The sequence below is a fragment of the Rissa tridactyla genome, chromosome 5, assembly GCF_028500815.1.
Source record: "Rissa tridactyla isolate bRisTri1 chromosome 5, bRisTri1.patW.cur.20221130, whole genome shotgun sequence".
Lineage (NCBI taxonomy): Eukaryota > Metazoa > Chordata > Aves > Charadriiformes > Laridae > Rissa > Rissa tridactyla.
In genome coordinates, this window is record NC_071470.1 from 55,210,858 (window position 1) to 55,236,823 (window position 25,966).

At 41.0% G+C, this 25,966-nt stretch overlaps 1 protein-coding gene across 3 annotated transcripts in view; it reads left to right on the forward strand.

Annotated features, from left to right (window-relative positions):
• The window catches only part of BANK1 (B cell scaffold protein with ankyrin repeats 1), a 161,644-nt gene that overhangs the window by 122,169 nt on the left and 13,509 nt on the right, over positions 1–25,966 (forward strand). For 2 of the 3 annotated variants that reach the window (XM_054203896.1, XM_054203897.1), the window contains exons 9-12: positions 10,030–10,123; positions 11,675–11,980; positions 14,865–15,140; positions 25,846–25,914. In XM_054203896.1, coding sequence (XP_054059871.1) covers positions 10,030–10,123; positions 11,675–11,980; positions 14,865–15,140; positions 25,846–25,914 — 745 coding nt within the window. The remainder of the gene's footprint in view (positions 1–10,029; positions 10,124–11,674; positions 11,981–14,864; positions 15,141–25,845; positions 25,915–25,966) is intronic. The other variant, XM_054203898.1, reaches the window with a different exon arrangement.

The window sequence follows — 25,966 nt, forward strand, 5'->3', positions numbered from 1 at the left end:
TCAAAAATACAGTTACTGATCTTTAATACTCGTTCTTTTTGCTGTTTGACTTCTGTGGCACAGGCACGTTTGGCTCAGTTGCTTCTCGCTCAGCTGGCTAATGGACGTTAATGCAGTGTGGATGCTGTCAGCTTGTATTGATATCACAAGGCCTCAATAAGGCGTGGAAAACATAGCTCTGAACAGCATCAGTGAGAAAAATCCCAGGAACTTTTTATACCCTTGCACTTTTCCTGTAAATGAGTAGAGCAGAGAAGAGTCTTCTAACTCCTTTCTGGGCGTTGGATGTGCTGATCTCTCTGGCTGCACGTGCAGCTCCTGGGCACAGCCTGAGATGTGCATGAGACCCAAGACGTGGCTCAGAGCCGAGGCACTGGGGCACATACACTCTGTCTGTGGTGAAGCAGAGGACGAGGAAGCTGGGGGCTCACTGAAGGCTTGGACAGCAGCATGGAGTACGTGGGGAATGGCTCATCCACGCCCTTTGAGAAGGCGGAGTGCATCGCACACCACACAGCTTCTGCTGACAGCGGGGGAGCAAGCGGGAGAAGCAGCAGTTTTGGCTGGCAGGATAATATATGCTGTTCTTGGCTTTCTCTAAGATAATTCTTGCTTAGGTCAGGAGGCCAAGTTCAAGTGTTTCAAGGGGTGGATCCAGCCCACAGGCTGCTCAGCCCACACTGCTTTAAAACTGCTCTCTGTTTCAGCATTTCACGGCAGAACACACGCAGCAAAACTTCTCTACACCCCCTTTCTTCCCACCTGCACAGCTTTAAAACCAGGTTAGATTCCCAAGTGGGTTTGGTTTTTTTTTTCTTTGATTATAACACTGAATGTTTTGCTGCACTCATGCTTTAGAGACATCTGTGTTTTGTCATCTGTTTTTTTTTTGCAAGTGTGAGTTATCAAGCAAGGTAATAGAAGTGTTTAACACAATTAAAGCTAATGAACAGCAGTGTTGGACCTGTCCTCATGCATGCAATCAATTTTATGAAGCTGGCTTCTTCAGTCATTTCTCCAGGTGCTCATACAGGGCCCTGGGAAAAATGAGTAATAAATACTTAAACACTTCCAATACTTTGATGAATATTTTACATTGTAGAATATGTGAATATTAGTAACATTAATGCAGACTTGAGAGTTAGAAAAATTTTTATAACCAGAGTGGCTGGTCACTAGGCTGTAGCTCAGGGATACGGGTGGAACTGAATGAAAGAAAGTGTTTGTCAAATTGTCTGCTTGCATTTCATGAAGTACTGAGAGTGCAAATGGAAAATATCTCCTAGAGTATATCTAGTTCTCACCTTCGTGTTCTGGAAAGCTCTGGCAGGCCCAGTGACAAAGGGTATAGCATAGGCTAGACCGTAGCAAAGGTGAGACAAAAGGAGCGATAACTGTGAAGATGGATGCCAAATGGCAGTACATTTGAGGTCCCTTCTGCTTTGGTTGCTGCATCTAGGGTCTAAGCAGACGGTGCTGGCAGGTCTGAGGAGCGATACAAGCAAATCACCTAGGACTGGAAAAAAAGTTCAACTACGGTGTTTCAATCCAGTTTCTTTGAAAGCAAGAACAAATACTTAAGAAAGCAAGTCTGGTATGACTATGGCAGGGAAATGGAGGAAACATCCAGCTAAGGAGAACAATTTCTTTTATTTTGAGGCCCTGAGATGACTTACCCTATTTCCATCCTGTTTTCCTCTGTGCTTAAGTTCCTTGCCAGTGAGAGGGTGCTATAGCTATGGTTGTGGTCTGTTAAGCAATGCAAGTTTCCCACCTCTGTAGTCCCTGCCTGGTAAGGTCTGTATCCATGTCAGTCAGAAATGCACTGAAGTCTGCTGGTTAATAAAGCCTTCAGAGACAGGAAAAGGACTCCTTCCACTGGAAGGCACCCAGCGCCCTGCTTGGGCTAAAGGACAGAGCTTTTGGTTTTGCCAGCACTGTTCACCGCCCATGGAAATAAATAACCTGCCAAGTATGCCGCTTAATACCTAGTAACAGTGGAAAGCAGTGTTTTGTTGTTGCCACTGCCTTCTGGGAGCAGATGGCATAGAGCAGACCAGAAGGACAGCCCTTTCTTTTGGGAAGTGCTCTCCACGCTCATCTCAACATCAGTTTTTACTGGAAGGCAAGGTTGTCTTCATTGTCACCAAAGTGGGAATGCTTGCCCATCAGAAACTACCCTGAGGTACTGCATAAAGTTAGCCTTAAACTCATTATTCTGGTAGGACTTAGAGATATGGAATCTAGTCCCGCTTTTGCAGAATTTAAGTCCTTTCTAAATGAAGTGTGTATGTGTCACCCATCCAAAACCAGCTAACATTAAAATGCAGACAAAGCTGGCAGTGTAGAAGGCACTTGGAAGCAGTGTAGGGGTAAGAAATGTTTTATGTTGCTGCTTTAATGCTAGGTAAGGAAGAGAGCTGAGTTTCCAAGTAAGCATGTTGGGGTCAAAACCGACAAATGATTCAGTAATGAAACATGAACTGATGGAATAATTTCAGAGAATATTTTTCTGCACCTGAGCTCAGAAACACCAACATAGTGCATAGGATGTGAAGTGTGGCAGTATTTTGAATTATATTTAATTTGTTTCTACATCTTTACAGCATACATGAAAGTAGATTTTTGTGGGAAGACCAACTGAGTTTTTTCTATGAGTTTTTTTTAATCAGAGGCATTCCTGATTTTCAGTTGTGCAGTTTGTGAAGTGATCAATAAGGTTTCCATTAGATCAGAAAGTCACATGGAAAAGGCCATGACATTACTGAAAAGTTATGTCACTTAGGAAAAACAGGTTCATAGTTATCTTTTTAAATTATCTGGAAGAGACTTTCCACTTTGCACTAGAGAGGGTATAGAAGCTGGAGAGGAGGATTGATTGCTTGTTTGGGCAGTTTGGGTTTGGTTTTTTTTAAATAAGTTGGCCTTTTTTAGAAGAATCCAGCATACTTTTTTAGAAGGAAGCCAGCATATCTTCTTTTGGTGTTCCTACCACTGCTTTGAATTGGATGGATGAAAAAAACATCCCTCTCTATTGGAGTAGAGAACTTCTCATGATCATATTAGGGCTTGTTCCCAAAAATAAATTGGGACTTAGGTTGCATATGCTATCTCCCTTTTCTAGTATCTTAAATGCTGATCAGTAGTCATTTGTATTGTGGCTTGCAAACTGGGAAGGCAGAAGTTTCTTTACAGTTTCATTTGGAGGGGATTTTTAGCCTAAAGAAATAATAAGGAAGAGAAAAGTAGGCCAGTGCTTAAAAAATTTAGGTACTTATATAAAAATTCAAGAAATACAGGAATTAAGATAAGGATACGGTTCTTTTATGTGACCAAACTTGCAATTCATTAATGTAATAGATAGCTGATGGAATAATTTACATGATTTATATGAAAGAGTATAGCTTGTTCATAAAACACAGTTAAACAGGGATAAGTGCTGTGTTTGTGTACCAGCAATGCGTAGACTTGTTCTGAGGTCCAGATCACCAGTCTGCCTGGAAAGGAATACAGCAGGAGACATTATCCAGCAGGTTTTTAAATGCATTGGTAAGGTTTTGATGTTTAAGGTGAAGGAAATAGAAGATTCTTTTCTTTGTAAACAAAGAAGGGAAAGTCATTAAGGATGTCCAGACAGGGTAACATTGTTGAGAGTGATCCAAGGTGTGTTATTATATACAATTCCTATGATGGGAATGAGAAATAATAACATAATAGCAGTAGGTTTAAAAAAAAAAAAAAACCAAACATATCTATGTGCAAACTTACCTCACTGCGGAGGAAAGATTGAAAGTGTAGTAAGAGAACAATCCTGAATGGGAGAATGAAGTCCATAGGAAGTAGAAACTGTGTCACGTTACTGAGGTCAAAGACAGAAGTGTGTAGCACAGGCGCTTAGGGGCATTATGAGAAAGACCAAGGCACAAAATGAAATGCAGCTAACAAAAGAAATCAAAAGTAATAAGAAATGTTTTATAAGGCTAGTTTTCAGTGTTTCATTGTCAAAACAGAACACCTTATTGAGTAGCATCATCCTGGTTCCTGTATTATTCAGTGCCCTATTGGCAATGTAGATAATAGAAAGATTTTCCAAATTCCTTCCAATACACGATCCAGTGTAGTGATTTATGGGTGGACATACTCTTCGCCAGTTACATGAAGTTTTGAAATGTTTCCAGTTCACATCTACTTCCAGGTTTTCAAAGCTGTTGATCTTACTTTTAAGAAGGGACTGCATGCAGTATTGAGGTCTGCACCGAAGAGAAAAAAGAAAGAAAAGACACCGAAAGTATAAGTGTAAATGAGTCCATGTCAGCTTGGTTTTCTTTTATAATGATATTTGCAGAAAATAGTGATTGTTTCTTTAGGATGCACTGACCCTAAAGTCATAGGCATCCATGTATCTGCAGAGTTGGTATCAGATCACTTTAAAAGCACCGCTGTACTTATATCTGAGCTCTACATGCCCTTGCAGCCTGTCTGCCAAGCCCATATAGACTGTGATAGCTTTAGCCAGTGTTTGGCAACTTGTTCCTTGGAGTCTGAGGAGAATCAGGGTTCCAAATCAGCAGAAGGAGAGGGCAGCTGCTGAGGAGTCTTTCAGACTGGTAATCTCAAGGAAGCCACTCTTCTGGTGTTCAACACAGGTTCAACTCCAGGTGACTGGCAATGTTATCTTGTTGCTTGATAGTCAGAAGATGCCTAAAGCCCATAGGACGGCCATACCAAGGTTGTCCTCTGATCTGAAATGCTGAGCTACGGAGTAGTGGGAGACATGAATGAGCAACACTCCTCTTGGCAGAGCTGCAGACTTTGAATGTTGGTAGTGGGATAAGAAGGAATGTTGTGGTGATGTGCTATAAACAAATCAAGCAACCAGATCTGTCTCAGCTCTGAAAGAAGTGACTGGATAATCACGGAATCACAGAATTTTTCAGAGTTGGAAGGGACCCCTAGAGATCATCTAGTCCAACTCCCCTGATAAAGCAGGATTGCCTAGAGCACGTTACTCAGGACTGCATCCAGGCAGGTCTTGAAAGTCTCCAGAGAAGGGGACTCCACAACCTCCCTGGGCAGCCTGTTCCAGTGCTCTGTCACCCTCACTGTAAAGAAGTTTTTTCTCATATTTGATCAGAACTTCCTATGTTCCAGCTTGTGCCCGTTACCCCTCGTCCTGTCACTGGGAACCACGGAAAAGAGTCTGGCTCCATCCTCCTTCAACCCACCCTTTAGATACTTGTAAACATTAATCAGGTCTCCCCTCAGCCTTCTCTTCTCCAGGCTAAAGAGTCCCAGCTCTCTCAGCCTTTCCTCATAAGGGAGATGCTCCAGTCCCTCAGTCATCTTAGTTGCCCTACGCTGGACTCTCTCCAGTAGTTCCCTGTCCCTCTTGAACTGGGGAGCCCTGAGCTGGACACAGTATTCCAGTTGTGGCCTCACCAGTGCAGAGTAGAGGGGGAGAATGACCTCCTTCGACCTACTGGCCACACTCTTCCCTATGCAGCCCAGAATTCCGTTGACCATCTTGGCAACAAGGGCACATTGCCTGATGTCTGATAGCAAGCCCGAAGGCTATCCAGCAGTCAACTGGAAATGCCCTAGAGTCCAGAAGAAGATCAGATAGTCTTTGTCCTAAGCAAATTAAAGGCAGCACCTTCAGTTTAATCTAGTGTTTGAAGTCTTGCTTCTCCCAGAAAAAGGCTTAATGAAGAAAACTGGTAGGCAGATGGACTGACTCAGGTGTGAAAATTGAATTAGAATTAAGATTAGCATTAAAATTTAGGTGTGGCCTGCAGTAATCCTATAAATTATGGGCTTTGTGAGGCTGACTGCGGGGAGCTGCCTTTTTTCTGCTCTTCTACTGGGTATACTGGCTACAAGAAAAGATAACTTGTACTGAAAATAAGAAGGGGATCACCTAGCTCAGCCAGGAATGCACTGACTTTCAGGAAAGAAAATCTCATCTCAAGGAACACAGGATGTTCTTCAAGCATCTTTTACACAGGATACAAACCCATCATTTCATCCTGAAGCAGAGGATATCTGGAGAGAACGCTGCGAAGTATATCCTGGTAGGCCTGGCGGAGTCTGACTTACATGTAGGGAAGGAAATAGTCTAAGTTCCAGTGTTTAATGGAAAGATTCACTGCAGAGCCCCACAGAATATACACTTCCTTTAGCATTGTAAGTGGTTCTGCAATGATGTGCCTTGTTCAGATTTAAGGAGTTTGCCAAGGCAGCACGTGAGCTATCCGATACAATGACACTGGACAGCACAGAGCTGTGACTTGAGAAGACAAAGTCTGCAAGGAATGGGAGGATGATTAACAGAAGGGATGACAGATTTGTCTAGTCAGAGGCACAAAACTGTCGAGCCCATGTCAGCATTTTAATGCTGTACTTGATATTTAAACCTAAACAAGCAACTCTTTGTTAGTCCATACAAGCATTATAATTTTCAGTGCACTTCTATGAGCTACCCTATATCACATCAGGGAGCTAACTTCCATGGAATAATAATTCTTTTTTAAAATTCAGCCCTAACTAAAGAGAATGTCTTGTCAAAAGGATCAATGAGAATTTTACAAACAACGGTAAGGATTTTCTTCATCAATTTTCCTAATGGCTGCAGTCCAGAAAAACTAAGGACGTAGGAGAAAGCATGAATGCCCAAATTACAACACAGACATGGAAGCCTCTGTTACATACATTTAATTTTTTTTTTTTTTTAAGAAATACCAGTACAATAAGATGAAATAGGGATGTGTGTGTGAATTTAGACTCGCAAGCGATGTAGTTATTCAGTGTAAAAAAGAGAGAGAGAGATACACAGTTGAATTTCATCTTATTAAGGACCAATTTTCTGGAAGAAAAGGACAACTAATAAGGAGATAATTGGAAGACAATGGAATCAAGCACATAAGAATCATATGAATTAATGAATTATTAGCCTAAGCATTGTCCCAGGCCCAATTTAAGCATGAAGATCTGATTTTGAAAGCTGTTGAGCAATGTACCATAAGGAGTTCTGTCTTACTTTGTTTCTAGGAGTATAAGGTATGGATGTATTTATATATACATATATCCATTTATATCTTATACATAAAGCCTAATGTGAGCTGTGGTTGATATATTTACATGTAAGTTACTCTTTATAAATGAAGTGCTGATGTCCAGGTGCTTCTTGCTCTTGCCATACCTTGATACAATATTGATGTTGGGTTAAATTCCTCTGAATTCTTTAATGTTTCACTCCTCACTGTACAAGAATATACAATGCACCAAATTTTAATGGTGTGGGCCCTTGCCACGGGGGAAGATTCCCTTTCAGTACATATTCCATATTCACTGGAGATACATTTTTTTGAGGAGGAAGAAAATCCTTTGTATAAGAAGGAGGAAATCTTTAGAAAACGTGTCTTAAAAAGGATAGCTTTTCAGAAGAGCGTTGCAAAAAATGCTGACAAAATGGTTATAATAATCTTGCTAATGGCATTCCTGAGTAAATAACTGAGGTAAATCAATTCAGGCTTTGTATAAGAGGGACAGCTTTGAAGCTATTCAAAAACTTGGCCTTTTTGAAAGTCTTCAGTTTGACACGAAGCTTAATCAAGACAGTTAAAATACATAACTGAAAGAAAATTAAGTATCTACCTCTTAACATCAAGAGGTGGCATTTAATCTTAGAACTTGAAATGTCATCAGTCTCTCAGAGGACTTTCAATTCATTCCAACATTCCTGTTGCATCTTGAGGTAAGGAGATCTTACTGCTAACTCGCAAACTAGAGTTTCAAACCTTTTCAGTAGTCTGTTGTGAGCAGTTCTGTGCTGACAACAACTTTTTTATACCTTTTTTGGTAATACTGGTTTCCAATAAATCTAGTTCTTCCTTTGGAAGGAGGCTTGACATCCATAAGAAATCTCAGTGTAAATCAAAGCGCCATTTTCAGACAGACAGACTCACAAGACTTTAAAGTTCAGGTTTGTGTGCATAAGCACTCTTCCTTATATCTAGTCTAAATCTACCCTCTTTCAGTTTAAAACTATTACCCCTTGTCCTATTGCTACAGACCCTGCTAAAAAGTTTGTCCTCATCTTTCCTGTAGGCCCCCTTTAAGTACTGGACTTGCCCTTGGTGAAGCCATGCTGGCAGTCTTGAATCACCTCCCTGTCCTCCGTGTGCCTTAGCATAGCTTCTAGGAGGATCTGTTTCATGAGCTTCCCAGGCACAGAGGTGAGGCTGACAGGTCAGAAGTTCCCAGGGTCATCCTTTCTACCCTTTTTAAAAATGGGTGCAGTCTTTCCCCTTTTCCAGTCACCAGGGACTTCACCTGACTGCCGTGACTTTTCAAATATCATGGAGAATGGCTTGGAAACTCTCTCTGCATCAGCCAATTCCCTCAGCATCTCATGAAGTCCCATAGGTTTCTGTATGTCCAGGTTTCTCAGGTGGTCAAGCAGCTGATCTTCTCATATGGTGGGAGGGACTTTGCTCCCCCAGTCCCTGCCTTATGGTCCATCCACTCAAGAGGTGTGGGAAAAGAGGTTGCCAGTGAAGACTGAGGAAAAAAAGTTATTGAGTACCTCGCTGAGGTATTGACCTTCTCGTTGTCCATCATCTCTTGATCTCCTTTGTGGACATCCAGGTGTATCCTTAAAGCAGCAAAGCAAAGTGGGCCAGGGAGGCACCTGATGCACAGCCTCATGGCTGCACTGTCTTAAGACTGGCATTCATGAGATGACTGTGTACAAGAGCAGGAGGGAAGAAGGCCTTCTCAGTTCCCCAGAAAAAAAAACCTATTTCTCTAAATTTTTTCTCCTTTCACACAGTGATATTAATTTAAGGCCTGAGGACTCTGTCCCTGAGACAGTGGCTGTGGATGCTAGGAGGCAGCAGGATACTAGGAACAAACTTCTTGAGAGTCTGGCATGGGGTCATGGGAATCAGTTTCTGCACCATGCAGAAGGGTATAACCACTCATCAGTTCTTCCTCTTGACTTCACTGTCCCCTGATCTGCTTGTGATTAATCTTGCAGACTGGATGATATATGGACCACGCTGTTTCCATACCTGCTTTGGGGTTGGTGTAGTCAAACACCCAAAGTTAACATTTTGTGATTCAAAATTCCTGAATGATTATTGAGGGCTGTGTTGTGCCTGTGCAGGATAGTTTCATGTTATACTTACATGGGAATCGAGGTCCTGTTGGGTTCCTTGAAAAAAACTGTCACCTTTTGAAATTTCCGTTGTTTCTGAAAATCAGCAATTAACAAGTGTGTGTTATATATTTCAAGACAACAGAACTGTCTGTAGTTGTGTTAAGAGTTTGCTGTTAGCGGCTGTGGGTGAGCAGAAGTTTGTATCTCTTCTGCTTGAAGAAATACGTTGATAACGTTTTAGGGAACTGATTGTTCTGACTCTTCTAAGGCTAATTTTGAATAGCTCTGGGTGAACATAACAGGTTTCTAGAGGAACAAGAAACAAGGCTTTGCCACTTTTTTGGGCACTGAGGTAGAACTGCTAAAATGCTTTGCAGTCCCATTTCTTGGTTTTGAGTGCATGTGTGGTTTTTGGTACCAACCACGAGGGTATGCAAACTGTTTGTAATGAGCTCTCCAAAGTTTTCTTGCACTCTGTGCACCCGCGAGCTATTCAGTAATGTCCCTATAGACTTTCTGATTTTCTGTTACTGATCTTCCTCATTACCTGTGAGTGCTTCACAGCTGGGAGCAGAGTTGGGAGCTGTCTGGACAGCCCAGCACAGTGCTAAGGAAAGATCAATTAGCTTCAGTCCTTGCTATGCAAACTCGGATATCGCTTCGTGGCAGAACCTTGTGTCCTTTATGTGTACCCAGATATACGCATTCCTTTTGCCCATAGTACGTATACCACTACGTAGTTGCAAACGCATGATGTTTCTGTCTCCGCTTTCCCCTTAGTAGGATGTTGAATATTATATCGATAGCAGTGTGTGAAGGTAGGAGATGATGTCACCAAAACAAATGTTCTCCTTTATTTTTCTTTCTAGGTTAATACAGCAGATAATTTCACCTATTGTGAGGAAGCAGAAGACGATGACACTTACGTGCTTATGTTAGGCTCAGAAACTCAACCAGCCGTGAGTAAGTCATGTTGTTAGACAACTTTGTTGGTAACAAAGCATGTGCTGTATTGAGTGAGTAGTATTATGGACAACCAGAGGGGGCAAATTATTTTAATACTTTCATTTCCACATGTTACCGCAATTTCCAGGGAGGGCAGGTGTCCTAGGAGAAAGGGGTAAGGCGGGTGAGGGATTCAGTTGTGATAACAAAGTCATCACTCAGTAAGACAGGCCTCAGTACAACGACCCCTCCTGGTAATTTCTGGAAATTTGTGATCTCTGCTCTGAATCTAGAAAACATCTGAATTCTCCAAGTTCTCAGAGAACAGCCTTTATATAAGGGGAGGCACTGCCACAGGTGCGGCCAACTGCTGTGTGGAGGCACAGATAGTAGACATTTTGCAGCTTGATGTTCATAAATCTAAGCACAGATTGATGACAAGCTTGTTCATAATCTATGCGGTCATCTGCATTCCCCTTGAAAACTGCAAATGCGGTTGCTTTTTGCATTTACTGATGGCATATATTTTGCATAAGTTTTACAGTATCATGGATCGATAAAGCTAAACTTTATCCTGTTTCTATCTTATCTGTTTGTTGACAGTTTTATCTTTTGAACTGTCTCATATTCTGTATGGAAAGGTTGTTTCTTGTTTGCTAGGTTTAAACCAGTTGCCCTAGCACACCTAGGTAGATGACAGACACTCTGAAAATGTGAACTAGAAACCTGGTTAGCCCTGATACATTTTCACTGTCTCTGTCACGCTGTATATGGGAACACCTTAGGGTGGACACATGGAAGAACCGTGATTGTAACAGCTGGCCATGTTAGCCAGATAAATGCCCTAACCTCCCATTTGAATCAGTGGTGAAAGAAAGGCATCACCAAAGGATAACTCAGAATGGAAGCCGACCTCAAGGGCTCAGTATGACCTGCTATGCATTGACTGTAAGTCTGCTGACGGACTTGTCTAGTTTACTCTTATGTTCCTGAGGTTGACTACCCAAACTTGATGCTGTACATGGTGATTAAAATGTACGCTTTCACATCCCTCCACTATATTCTTGTTCTGTGGTCTGCAGGCCACTAAAGGCAGAAGAGCTCCATTTCTACAGGAGTACAGCTACGTCTCCCAAGGGCAATGTTTATTTCATTTTAGAGAGATTTAAATAAGCACCCAAACCCAATTGTACAAAAACAATTTACACAACTGTGTGAGCAACGGCTTTATTTTACCAAGTGTTGCGCTGTGCTGCATTGAAAGTCACGTAATACCAATTATGGAAGCAAGGTAAGTATGTGTGATTTCATTCTGACAGCAACTCTAGAAAAGTTTAACATTGCGTGCACAAAGATGGTGTGTATCAGAGCAGCAAGATACAATAAAAACTTCCACTGTTGATTTGGTAAATATTTAAAAAGCTGTTCACTGACGGTATGTATTTGACAGCTTTCCTACTGTATCAGTTCATAAAAGTTTTATTAGCCATTGACTTGCTTCTGTGGGAATCCTTGAAACAGGAAATGTTTCCAGATGGCAAATTTTAAATAAAATAATGCATTCTTTAGCATCAAAAGCCAAGCAGAACCCAGGAGATCAATACGGAATTGGATCAAGATGCCAACAAGAAGCTGAGGTGGAAGAGGAAAAGAACGATGATGTGGAAGACAGCAGAGAGGAGACAGAACATGAAGATCAAGAAGAGGAAGATTCATACAGCTTCCACAACAGTCCCGACAATTTGTATGCCAGCATACCTGATGATCTCGAAGAGAACAGAAGAGGCTGCTTTTTCTGTAAGAGGCCACCTCCTCCTCCCCCTCGAAATCTGCCTGGCATCCTCAGACAGGACAATCTACGCAATTTATCACAAGGTACGGTCTTGGGAGGAAAATACCCCCAGATAGAAACATATGCAAGTGCAGGCTAGGTGCTGCTGTAGAGATCATGTATGCTCACTTCTTCCAACAGCAGTAGCTAGGCAGTCTTGCCCTAATTCTGCAAAGCAAGCATGTGCATATGAACTTTGCGACATCAAGATATTCATGACCATCCCTGGAGGTATTTAAAAGACGGGTAGATGTGGTGCTTAATGACATGGTTCAGTGATGATGTTGTCAGTGTTACGTTAATGGTTGGACTTGATGATCTTAAAGGTCCCTTCCAACCTAGATGCTTCTATGACCAGGTATTGTCAGCTAATACTGGAGTATGGGCTGCGGGCTTTAGGTTTCAGGTTTTCCTCACACTGCCCATCTTAGAGAGCTGCCAAATACATGATGCATTTGATTTACAAGAGAGGCTTGAAACAAAAGATTAAGCTTGTGTTTTCGTCAAGTTGATTTAAGAATTTAACATTTAAAAATATTAAATACTATCTTGATTTAGTGCAGCTTGGAATTTCACAGGTAGAATTAATAGAAAGTGACTGTGTGGAGAGAAGTAACATAGTATTTTATTACATTTTAGCCAATATTGTGGTTAGAAATAAAAAAAAAATATTGTTTTGCGGTTCGAAAAGAGAGGGAGAAACTGTGTAATGAAATGCTTTGCCTTTTTTTTTTTTTTAATACTTCTGCCCCAGAGTAAAAATCTAAAATTTAGTGTTGTAGTTTGATTCAACTGATGAGAAGCCCAAAAGACTATTTGCCTGTATTTCAGAGGGGATGATTATCATTTTTTCTCATTGGGAAAAATAAGTATGCAAAAGAATTCAAGCTTAAATACCAGTCTTAAATAGTCACATAGAGAAAAAACAAATTCTTATTTATCATGGACACTACTGATAAGCGTGCACATAAACTGCTTCTCAGTTTCTCCACTGCTTATTACTGCTAACTCTGTTTTTAAATGTGGCATAACCTATTAGAGTCTTAAATTACCATCACCAGGCACTTTGAAGTTCACGGAAGTAGATAGAAATAGCTTTCTAGCCTTATAGCCTGCTACAGGTAGGTTTTCATCCTGGTTTCTGCTGTGAAAGAAGCAGCTGGCTGTATGCAGAAAGTCATAGGTGGATTCTAAGAGAAAGCGGGGCAGAATAAAATTAACGATAAAGATGCATTTTGCTTCCCCTGAAATACTGAACTGCAACTATATGTGTGTATAAAAGAAGGGTCAGGTTTGGCATACAGGATTTGTTAGTGTAGGTTTGATCTAAATGCTCGGCTTGGAATAGTTCTCATGTGGCTATACCATCAAGTAAGCCCCTCTCTGCCAAGTGCTGGTTGTCAGTATGTGGGTACCAGCAGAGAAAGTTTCTCGGCTATGTGGTGTCTGTCCTGTGCTGACTCCTGTGCTGGTAAGGCAGAGTTCATCTAAAAACCTGTGTGAATAGTTCCTTTAAAGCATGCTGTGAATTTTCCTGAAGTGTTAGCCTTGGTTTCATCGTTGGGGAATGGGTCGGGGGTATCAGAATTCCTCTAAATGGGGATGATGCTTGGTTTCAAGGAGGAGCTCTAACGAATATTTTCGGTCAGCCACTTGCTTTAGGCGTTGCTGTGGAATACCTAAAAGGCAAGTCACCTCTTCTTGGCGTCTTTGTTTTGGCAGTGGCATGAGAGTGCCCCCTGTGGGAGTTAAAAGAAAGAATATCCTACAGAGAAAGAAACAGAACCTTTATAGCGATATGGAAACAAAATAGTTTTCATCTTAAATACAGCAGGTGTATTAATCCCACTTGTTGCTTTAAAACATTTTTATATCTTATCCAGAATACATGTTCATAGCACGTATTAATAATCCATCCCATCTATAAATTACGCATCCCATTTATAAATGTATCCCACTTAGAAAGGGTGTTTAGCTCCTCTGAGCCCATAAGCAGATAAAACAGTTCTTTAAATAGCAGCTGAAGTATTGAAAACACAGCCTAGTTTAGCAGATACACATGTACAGGCAGTAGATTACAACACGAGGAAAACATGACTCAGTACAAGAATTCCAGGCAGGAAAATTCCTGGTTTTGCAGGAAAGATGGGTAATCAGCACAAGGAAGTTGTAAACGTTTATGGGAACACTAGCCTCAGTAGCAACTTCCAACTCTTAGTAGTTTGTGTGTTTTTTAAAGACAGATATCGGGAAATTCATTGATTCCTTTTAATGCTGTAGAATGTAAAAGCTAAAGGAAAGCAAGTTCTGAGTAATTGTACTATGAAATATATGTACTATGTAATTGTAATTACACTGAGTAATTGTACTATGAATATATATGAAATACAGCCTCCACTGTAAGGGGCTTTTTTTTTCGCCTTGTCCTTCAGTACATCTTAGTAAAGCCCACAAAACCAAGTGGGACACTGAAGAGGTAGGAAAAACAAACGCCAACATTTTCTAAAATAAGTTTCAATTTTTAAGTCATTGATGGAACAGCTAACAAATAGCCTGACTTTCCCGAATGCCAGGGGCCACAGATAGCACTTACTTGGCTTCACCATTAAAGAACGTATTTGGGTGACTCCTGTAGGAGCAACTGGAGCACTCAGTATTTCTTTTAAATAAGCTCATTTATTTTGGGGCTAATAGCTAAGCATCTATTTTTGATAATCTGATGTGAAATCAAGAGGAGGCCCTGAAGTTGGGATTGTTCCTTTGGGATGTCCTCTGTACTGACTTAGATGATCAGAAGCCTCTGAAAATCCAAGCGATTTTGTTTAGAAGCGAAATTAGGTTTCTGAGTTACTTTGGGAAATTCTAAATCTTTAAGTCCTAATCCCCTTCCTTTACCCTATATATGGAACACAATTCCTTGCTTTTCAGAGAGGAATTTTGTGGAGGACAGAAGTGAAAGAGAACGTGGTGATGGACTCATAACAGCGTACTACAGAGAAGACAAAGATACATGCGAGGGGGACAGTGAGGAGGAACACCCGTATACTTTTGCGAAACTGGATGAATCTGTGTACGATTTCATACTGGCTGAGGAGGAGAAAAGGAAAGAACGCAGGTCTTTTATCATGAACAGGCCGCCAGCCCCTGCCCCTCGTCCCGTATGTTCGCTGGTCAGAGAGGAGAACACTCCCTATATAGTGCAAGGTTAGTGCTCCTGCTTTGTAAATATTTGCTGGTAGAACATAGACATGTCTCTTCTATTTGATGAATAATATTTTTTTAAAAAGATCCTTGTTCATACTTTCAAACCAACAAATTGGTTGATTCAGTCAACTTATTCTCGCCTTTCAAATGAGCTGAGAACATCTCTGACTAATGTTAATTTTCAATTTGCATCTCAGCATCACTTTTTTGGTTTAATTTTACAAAAATTATGACAATATGATGGAAAATGAGGAATCACTGGGCTAGCTGTGAGTGTGTCTGTTTTAACAGTGTTATACAGAATGTGCTATTGGAATCACCTTTCCTTTCAATTCCTTTACCAAAATGTATTTACTTAATTCTAAGAAAGAGATTTTAGCCATATTTTACTTTTTCTGGTCAGAACAGCAGGGAGAAATGCCTGTGTGAGAACTCCTCTTTCAAATATTCTTTCTCCAATGCAAGATGCTAGAAATGGCCACCTGAGGAAGGGTTATGTCCTTTTACCATTTCTGTGAAAAGCGGGAGACTTTTTTGAGCTTACTCATGGAAATGTGAGACTGGAAGAGATTTCAGGTATCTTGTAGTCCAATTCAGACTGAAGTCAAATTTCAAAACAACAAAAGGAATTTCTGTGAACCCACTGCAGAGATATCTGTGTAAGCCTCAAAATCCATACCGCCTGCATTTCCAGCCTCCTCTACAAAAAACTGCCAATGTATAAGAATATGCATGAGAATAAATGGTAGGAAGCCAGGCTAGGAAAGGACACCAGCAAATTGCTTACTCCATCCGGCGCATGTTTGGCACCAAAACATGATTAATACTGCCCAGATCATCCTACCGAATACAGAGGAACACGTCCTTTTTCATGCCTATTTCAGTCAGTGATTTATTTTATTCTTCCTGGCTAGCTCTCTTCCTCCAGGCTGTGTAACTCCAGGTGAGGGCCAGAATGCGTGGGCTAATGCGTTCATCATTTAGTTGCTCTTTCTTCAGCATGTTCAGGAGGTATAAGGATGAATCATTGCAGTAGTTCGAGTGTAATCCAAGAACGGACGTGTATAGGGGCCTGTTACAACTACAGAAGTCCTGAAATGGTTGCTTTTGCTGAGATTGCTAGGGCAGTGTCTCAAATCTTGGTACTCCATCATCGTAGACAGGCCAGTGACTTGAAAACCCTTACTGTGAAGATGCATTATTTGGGAGATCGCTTTCGCTGTCTTTTATTGCACTAGAGTGTTTCTGCTTTGTCTACCCTAACTGCTCAGCACGGAAGAGACTGTCAGAGGAACTGATTTGATGGGACTGTGGTTCTTTTACACTAGATAGATAGACAGACAGACAGACAGACACGCACCCCCAAGGTTTTTAGTTTTGCTTTTATAAGCAGGCAGTGGTAGACAAATTAATTTCCTGTGTTCTGTGGAATCGGCCTCTGGTTCAAGTTCACTTACTTATATAATTAATGAGAAAAGTGGAAGTGCTTCAAGAACGCTTCAGTTGACCCTTCGGGCCTCTGTTTCGCCTGGCCGTCCTGCTAGTTCCAAATTTGGGGTTTGTCACTCCTGTTTTGTGCAGGGATTTCTGAGAGAGAGAGTGAAATTTTAGACAGAAGTGATATATCTTCAGCTGAAAGATTTTTCTTGCTACTTGGATTGGCGATTTTTGTCCTGCTCCACAGTGGTTAAAAAATTCTTCATCCAGTCCAGCGATATCCCAGTCTCCAGTTTATTATATTAAAACTGCTTAAAATAGGAAAAAAAGATTGTTTCGGCTGTAAGAACCAGAAATTTTCATTCCAATCCATCAGTAAAACCTGCATGTGTTTGCAGCCATTGCTTTATAATTTCATCTAATCAGTGTAAAATAAAATTACTCTGGCTAGTGCATATACACATTTTTCATCTCTCAAATAAACTGATGATAGTTTCAGGTTTTGTGTTCGTATATTATGTTAAAAAGAGCATTGTAGAAGTTGCAAAGTCAAATAATCCAGAAGTTAGAATTGAGGTAGTTTTGCTGGTTTACTTCTTTCTCCCTGCCACAAACATTTCAGTACAGTCCTAAAGTATATAGCCCTGTGCTGCTATTTAGCACAGGTATTTTGTTTCATCTAGTGTTTAAAGTGGGTGAGCATAGGATGCAAAACTCTTCAGTGTTTTTCATTCCCATTTTTGTTTGAAATATAACTCGTGCCTGCCTTAGGTCCAGTGTGTTGTTTCAGACCCTCTGGTGATAAACCCTTTGCTTTGTCCTGTATCCACTGAGTTTTTGGATGCTCAGTATGAAGTAACTAAGATGCCATTCTTGAGATTAACAGCATTACGTAATACTTTACTCATTCAAAGCAGAGATCCCGTTGATTTCAGCAGCCACTACGAGCGCTCAGAACTTCAAATTAAATTGTTAGTGTGTCTAGTCAGCACCCTAATGTCGGGGAGTCACGAGCCCAGCTGCTGTCATAAATGATTTGTCTGGGGCTACTGGGGCTTTGTTGGAGAGAGAAGTCCTGTTCCGCAGACCTACTTTTAGTTACTTATGGAGGCATTCTTCCCTCCTCTGTGTTCTCTCTCCGTTCGCTAAATACCCTTTAACTTCTAAAATGAATTAAATATTATTCCTGTAAGAAACGGGTTGTCTTCACTGCGCATTTCTCATTGGTCTTCAGAACCGTTTCCCTCTGGTGTTGGGTAAGGCACCAGTCCCAGGGGAAAAAATGGCATTGGAGAATGGAGTACGGTGCACAGAGAAGGGCTGGGTTAAGGCTGCACAGTCTCCCACACGGGGATCCCCATGTACTTGGAGAGTTCATGGAAAGAACAAGCTTCATGCTGCAAGGATTGCAGGGGCTGTTGGAATAGTGCCAGGCAGAGATGCAAGAGGTGGATTTCTTTTTGCCCTTTATGTACCCACAGACATGGGCTCATTTATTGGCAAAAAAAATAATAAGCGTAAGCATTGTGTAGCAGAAATGCCTTTTGCCTCTTGGGTTGCATTCTGGTGCCTCCTTTTTAATATGTGTTTTGTATCCATCAGGACAAATTGAGTGGCTGAATTCCCATGAGGGCTTTCACCACACATTGAAATCTATGAAGTTACAAAAGAGTATCTTCTCCTTTAAGCAAAAGTGGTGGCATTTCCGTGAGAATAGCAACAAAGAAAGCAAGCAAATAGCCCTCTTTGTAATAAGTAGCTCTCAAATACACGGAAGCTGCAGTTTGCACTCAGCAGAAAGCCTGCACAGTGTAGATTACCACTTGGTGCTCTGCAGGACGGGATAGTGGAACTGCTGATCTATAGACAACAAACATGGAACTTCACACGCCCGTTTTGAGAATCTCTTTCAGAGCAGGATCTACACTTCGAAACCTAGGCAGTAGTCACTTGGTGATGCAAGTTATCATAACCAAACTACCACAATTTACAGTTTGGGCATCTGACCTGAATTTGCTGACAAATTAATTCTGGGAAACATGAGTGAGTTGAAAGCTTTAAAATATAAGTGTTCTAATCGCTTTTACTCAGTTTTGTTTATTCTGTTTTCAAATTTTAATGAATGTGCAAACTACCGTATTGAACACTGCTAAACGGACTGCGTCTTTAACAAACGGAGATTACATTTGTTCTTTAATTTAGACCACTGCAAGAATTCTGCCTTCTATGTGAAAGGCTCATCAACCAATGGAGCTGCAAATCGGTGCCAAATAGCTTGTTGTCCAGATGGTGTGTGCTCCTAGTGTGCTCCCTTTCCATTCCTCTAGTGCTTAGTATTCCTTTGTAGGTTATCTCAGTGTTTTTTCAATTGTGTGCTGCCAAAACAACTGTTAAATGAATGTATGAAGGTGTTGTGTTTTCAGTTTACAGTGCAATTTTAATGTTCCCTATTGATACCAGCTTCAATTGAGCTGGAATCCAAAGTCCCCCGTGTGTTCTTGGGACAGGTGCATGAGTTTCTGTAATGCCTCCCTGTCATTTCGGAAGTCTGACCTACCAGGACTGCCTCCGAGCTTAAGAACTACATTACTGGCCTGGTTTGATCATTTATGTCTTATCAGAGACCACCAGTACGAGAGGGGTTCTCTGCAGCCAGGACACCTGTCCTACAACAGCATAAATAAAACTCGGTATGCTGTAGCCTTTGTTCCTTTGCAAACCTCTCACAAATCCCTGAAGGAACGTGCTTCCCATCTGGGCGCTGGAAACATTTTACTATTTAAAGGTAGCTGTCTGTGGGACTTCACACTAGGGTTAAAAGTTAGAAGTGGAAAAATATGTTTCCCAGTTACTACCCCACAAGAAAATAGCATTCTCCTTTCCCGTCAAAATCACAGGGTATGCAGAAGAAGTAGCAGCCAGTGGATATTTTTAGGGAGGCAGAATATCTCGTGTATAGAATAGACAGCATAAGCCCAAATGAAACGAAACAACAAAATCCAGAACAGAATTGTTAGTGTCTTGGAAACTTACCAGGCTGATTACTGGGAACTATGCTGATCGCATCCTGACTTAGCAATTCTTATTATGCAGATTATTTAAATACTCTAAAGCGGGGGGTTCCAAAGTGAAGCCTCGGAGCCCATGCAAAACATTTATATCCCACAGAGGGATTTTTAGTACTTTCCTACAGCGAGTATAAAGTGCTGCACTGCAGATGAATTTCATTATGTATCCCCAACTTCAGGGTGTTTTTCCATGAATAAAGTACTAGGAACCACTGTTGAGCTGTCTTAGAGCACTTAGACTGTTTTTGCAGAGCTGGTTGGGAAATGGTATACTAGCTTCACCCACTGGGTTCATCCAGTCCGATTTTTTGCTATCCTAACTGTTGTAGATTGAAAGATGTACTGAAGAAGGTGCACAGAGAGAAAACATTTATAGGATGCTGCCTGGTTGCAAACCAAACTATTCTAAATATAAACAAAATATTCTAAATATTTCTGGGAAAACCAGATGTAGAGTCTTCCCCTTTTTGCTTTTCTCTACTGAACCAAAATGGGACTGCAGCAGCGCACTCGAGTTCAACGTGCTGGAGCAAATATTCTTGCATATATCGCTAGAGCCCTTCCAACTTCCATAATCCACTAAGTAAAATTTCTGACAAGAGCAACAGTGGGAGGGTTCTCTCCATTGGGTATGGTACACCAAGAAGTGCCTGGACACCGCCTTCTGAACGGTATCTTCCGCTAACCACCAGCACCTGTTCTTCTCACTTGCTCTTTACCCCTTCTTACAGAGGGGTTCTGGTATTACTTCTATTATCTTGCCTCAGTGTAGGGGAGTCACCTCTGTGTAGTCTCCTGAGGTCCCTCCCTGACCAAGGTTGCTGGGATTCTAACAGATTTCAGCTCATATTTGACAGGCTCAGAATCTCACTGCAAATTGGGAAGAGAATTGCTGGTGAGCGTGTGTTTATTTTTGGATTAATGTTTTCACATTGTCATTACACTGTGATTCGATTTAAAGTCATTTTACTTTTGATCTGAGAAAACTGTGTTTTTTCAATCTCGAATGACTAATGAGGTGGCTGTGGAAGGTAGGGGCCGACAACAGCCTGTGTAAGTTGTGGTGAGTGGATGTGATGCTGTAGCTGAAAAGCTCGGGCAGCATGCATTGGGCCACTGCAAATAACGGGATGGCCTGGCGTTTTGACATTTCTGCAAGTGCGTTTGACATCACCTAGTCCTTATTCTGGTGAAATGACTGCTGTGTGTTCTCGTAGGTGTCTTGAGTGTCAGGCAGCACGTTTAGAACAGATGGGAACTTCCGTGCCAGTTTAGATGTGGTCACTGGTTTTCTCACACCAGTGCAGTTAAAATTGGTCAGGCTTTTCCCCCTTGTCTTCTGACAGTGTAAGTGCATTCAGACACCCACGGTGCCATGACAGGACAGCTGCTGGGACCTGAGCTTGCGTCACCTTGCACAGCACAGCCCAGCCATCCCTTCTCCGCAATGCTTGGACCTAATTAGACCAGAGTCATGAGGCTTTTGTTCTGTGCTCAGCTGTGTTGCCTTGGAAAAATAAAATAGGCCATACTGATTACAGTGTCCCATTTCCTTAGTTCATTTCATGTTATGAATCACTAGAATTTTTTGGTTTAATCTTAAATCTGTGAAATATTTTGTATCAATTTTGTGAGTGGCCCTTAATCATCTCTCACAGAACTTGTTGGTTAGCATTGCCTTGATGACCTCAGTCTCGTCCTCATGCTGATGTGTGTTAGCAAACAAAACAGACAAAAGGAAAAAGAGATCTAAAAAGATGTGAACAAACATCTGCAGAGTTCTCATCTCCTGAATAATAAGCATCATTCTACTATATTCCTTCCTTAGTATTCTCTGTGTATTTGTCATCCCTTGCTGTGCTACATCTAATTTACAGTCTAATCCCTACCAGAAAAAGAACTTGCAAGTTTTATTTGCCTAGGTGCTATGCACACACAGTTTAAATGTTAAAAGGTTTAAATAATGGTAAAAAAATTGAGTAGGCAAAGATAGAAGTCTCTCCCTGCAACATATCCCAACTAGCAATTCACCCCTCCTCCTCCATTCTTCTGTTAATCTTGAGTTAATTGCATGACAATTCTAAAATGAATGAAGCAAAAACCTACTAAGAACAAGGAGGAATCTTACAAACTCACTGTAATTTGCAACTGAGTTGAGATGTGTTAATAAGTGCAACCCTAGTGTATTAATTAATTTGCATTATCACTTAGTCTTGTGTTTCTGTAAAGATTTTGTTCCCCTGGATTTTAATTTTGAATGTTTCCTAAATAAAATCTTCATGGTGATAGATAATTTTATTTGGAACATCAGCTCAATGAAGCTGATAAATAAATGCATCTTGAATTTCCCTAAGCAAACTGAATTCAAATTAGTGATATTTATTGATTTTTTTATATTTTTTTTGCTGTGTCTTTTCTTCTTTGTGTCTGTTCTGCTGAAAGTGTTGCGTTAGTAGGTTAGTATTAAGTATGATTCGCTCACGTATTCTTCCAGAGGGTAGGTGAGTCTAGCTTTCTTTGAGTCGCTAGTGTTGTCATGGTTTAACGCCAGTTGGCAACGAGGACCACGCAGCCGTTCGCTCACTCTGCCCATCCACCAACCCCCCAGTCCCGCGCCTTCAGTAGGGCAGGGAGAAGAGGAGGAAAAAAACCCAACCAACAAAACAATTTGTGGATTGAGATAAAGACAGTTTAATAGAACAATAACGGAAGAGAAAATACTAATTATGGTACAAGAATATACCAAAAAAAAATGATGCAATGCAGTTGCTCACCACCTGAGGATCAGTTGCCCAGCCTGTCCCAAGCAACGATAGTGGATTTCTGGCCCCCCCAGCCAACCCCCATCCATATACCGAGCATGACGTCTATGGTATGGAATATTCCTTTGCCCAGCTTGTCCTTTGGCCCAGCTGAGCTCCCTCTCAGCTTCTATGGGAAGCTGAAAAAGTCCTTGACTAATGTAAACATCACTTAGCAACAACTAAAACAATATGTTGTCAACATTATTCTCATACTAAATCCAAACCAGGGCAGCTACTGGGAAGAAAATTAACTCTATCCCAGCTGAAACCAGGACAAGTGTATAGTGGCAAACTGTTCTTGGATTTTTAGAGCTAATGTTGCTAATACAACAAATTAGGCAACATCTCTCATAGTTTAAATGTGTCAAGCAAAATGTAAGTTAGAAACCATATCCTGGTTGATCATTGCCTCTTAACTGATAGGAGTTGTCCTCTCTCATAACGTAACTCTTTCTACCTTTTGATTGCTTGTGTTTCTAATTATCGCTCCTTATTGGCCAATCACTGAGCAATTTTTGAAATTTCGTAGTGTTATCTCTGTAGTTCCTTAGCATTATGGCTTTGTGTTAGAACGTTGATTAATTCTGAAAAATCAAACTCCTATTCTTTTTGTCAAACTGCAGCTATTGTAAAAAAATTCATTCTCTCTTTCTAGACCCTTTATACTCATCACAGTTTCTTGCGCAGCATGTGACTGTAAAATGCTCTTCTTGGTACAGAATTATACCCAGGAGACTTAGATTTCAAATGTTTCTAGCCCTTCTATTTGTGGTGATAACCATATTAACCACATTTCAAGCGTCATAGTGTTACTTACCTGCATGGGCAGACAGCCTGAAACATCTGTAGCTAGTCTGATGGCGATAGAAAAGGCAATTCAGAGTTCCTTGGATCCCGCTCACTTTCCAAGCCTTCTGTTAGGGATTTTCCCAGAGTTTTGCATATTTGCCACAAAATTTGTGTTTTGTCACGCTTTTTAAATGTTGTTTTCTGGTTTCATGTCCTACTACAAAATACTGCAGTAGTTTCTTACTCTCTGAGTTTGCTTTCCTGGAGAAATATTGAGGTTACATTACGTTCCTAAAAAGCGATCCTACTACCTAAGACATAAAAATGTATTTAGGACATGCAAAGAACTTCATCTGTGTCCTGTGGCAACTGAAAAGAGGAGAGGGAATAAAGTTGAATCGCTTATTAGTTCTCTCAGCCTCCTTTAATTCTCAGAAACTGAGAGAAGAGGAGATAAATTGTAGACAAAAACTATATAGCATACATCAGGTCACGACATATAATTTGCAGATTTTGACCTACAGGCATCTGTGGTACTTTAGCCAGGCACAATGTGATTAAAAATTCAAAAGGACTCTCTTTCTGATCATACAGATATTATTGAAGGTTGCGAAGTAAAAAAGCATAATAGAAGTACTGCCAATAGAAGTACCGCGACTTTTTAATCAGCTTTTCTATGGCAGAGAGGCTCTGAAAATATGAAAATATATATCCTTCCGCAGTTGAAGGACTGTGTCGTTCTCACCCTTTAAAAAATTGCTATATTAATATTGCTGAAGGAATATTCACTTTATCTTCCATAAGAAATAATGGAATATATCCCTGTGGAAGATTGCCTGGTTTTTTTTCATTCCACTACTGTATTCAAGCAGTTCATAAGTCATTAGAAAGTGGGAATGAAAGAGTAAATTGCTGGAGTCTTCCCTAAGCCTGTGGCAGTTGTACAGCAGTGCGTGTATATGTATTTCCAGGCATTCCAGAAACAGGAATTTGTTTTCATTGACCTCACCCACACTGAATACTTGCTGCCAACTAAAATCATTTCAGCAAGACGCGGCATGTAAAGTGGTGTTAACAATTTTACTTTGAACTGGAAGAGTAATTCCATTTCTGATTACTCCAACACTGCAAAACTCAGCAGAAATTTCAAAGCCTATCAATGAAAGTGCTTTCCAATCAGGGACATTGTGGAGTGTATCCCTTCTCTTCCTTATGCAGTAAAATTCAGGCTGCCTGCATTACCTCTGTGTTCTGGTTATTTTGATTTCTTCTTTAAAAAGAGAATACTGTTTCAAGTATAGAAGAAAACACTGCAACCATATTTAGCAGGATTCGTTGAGAATTAGAGAGAAGAGTATTGCAGAAGTTAAAATCTGTCAGTGTTAGGCTGAAGCTGGGGACATAACATCAGCAGATTGTGCTGCCTGTAGAGTTCTTTTACTCTCTCCGTTTAGCCTGCAAACATTTTAAGGAACATCAAGTCCCCAGCTGTTTTCATTCATCATCATCTTCCATACAAGCCTACTCAGGAGTTAGCGTAAAGACTTTATTCTGCACTGTGAAAAATACACCCTTAGGGGCTGCTGCTTTTTCACCCCTGCATGAAGCGTACACAGAGTTAAGATCTCACAGGGGTCTTGATCATCTGTTTTACAAGTTTCCCTGAAAGAAGTGGAAGCACCGTACAAGGCAGTCTGAGCAGGCAGACAAGGAGCAAACCAAGGTCCACTGGGTTTCCCTGGTCATGGGAGTGAGAAGCTGGGATGCTGAGGTACCACGCAGAGCGTGCCTGCTCTGCCGCTTGAGCAGAGCTCCGTTGCACTGGGCCTTGGTCCCCAAGCAAATATTTGCTCCATTGAACTGGCACGTTTGCTGCATTGCAGTGATGTCAGAAAGATCACTTCATGGGAAGGAATTACCATAGATTATCAGTTTGTTTAGCTAAAATCAGAACTGAGACTTAAGAGGGAAAGCCTATATGGCAGTAGCTAAGTCAGAAACCGAGCAATTCCCACCTTCTGCCTTTTACATGTGCCGCCAGCAAACGTTTGACTGCAGCATTTCAGGGCGTATCCAGGCTGGCTGTACTCTGGGCACCTCACAGCAATGGGGATGATGGGCTACACTAATGGAGTAAGCGATCATGCGCTGCTGTTCCTAGTGCTTGAATAAAGTAGACAAAAATACACACATACCCTTTCTTAAGCCGTGTCATTATTCTCACCTAGTACTATTGGTTTTTTCTGCCTTAGCTTTCCCTGTAAAATAAGAAACGGGCTACGGTAGGTGTCTGTACCATGTGAAGAACGCCAAGATCCAGCTGTTTTTTCTAAACAAGCAATACGTTAATGTGATAAGTCTATTTTATTTTCTTCAAAGCTTCTTGTCATGATATCTGTAATATCAGTAATCCTCTCATTCTGTGCAACAGAACAATTTTTCAAGTAATTAGCATTAGACTGACAAGTGGGTTGAGAAGTACTCCTAGGCTAGAACAAGACATTTAGTCCAGCCTGCTTTCATGAGCCTCCTTCTCTGATTCAGAATGTGTGATGTTGTTTATTGCCGTTTTTCACCAACTTCCTTATATTCTTAATTTTGTTGTAGTGTTTCAGCAAAAGGCCACTCGAGTGCTCAGTGACAACGACAGGATGTACTGCGATGCCAGGAAGCCCGGTACAGAATTTAATTTAGCTTTTTAACTGCCTTGATGCTTTTCAGTAGAACT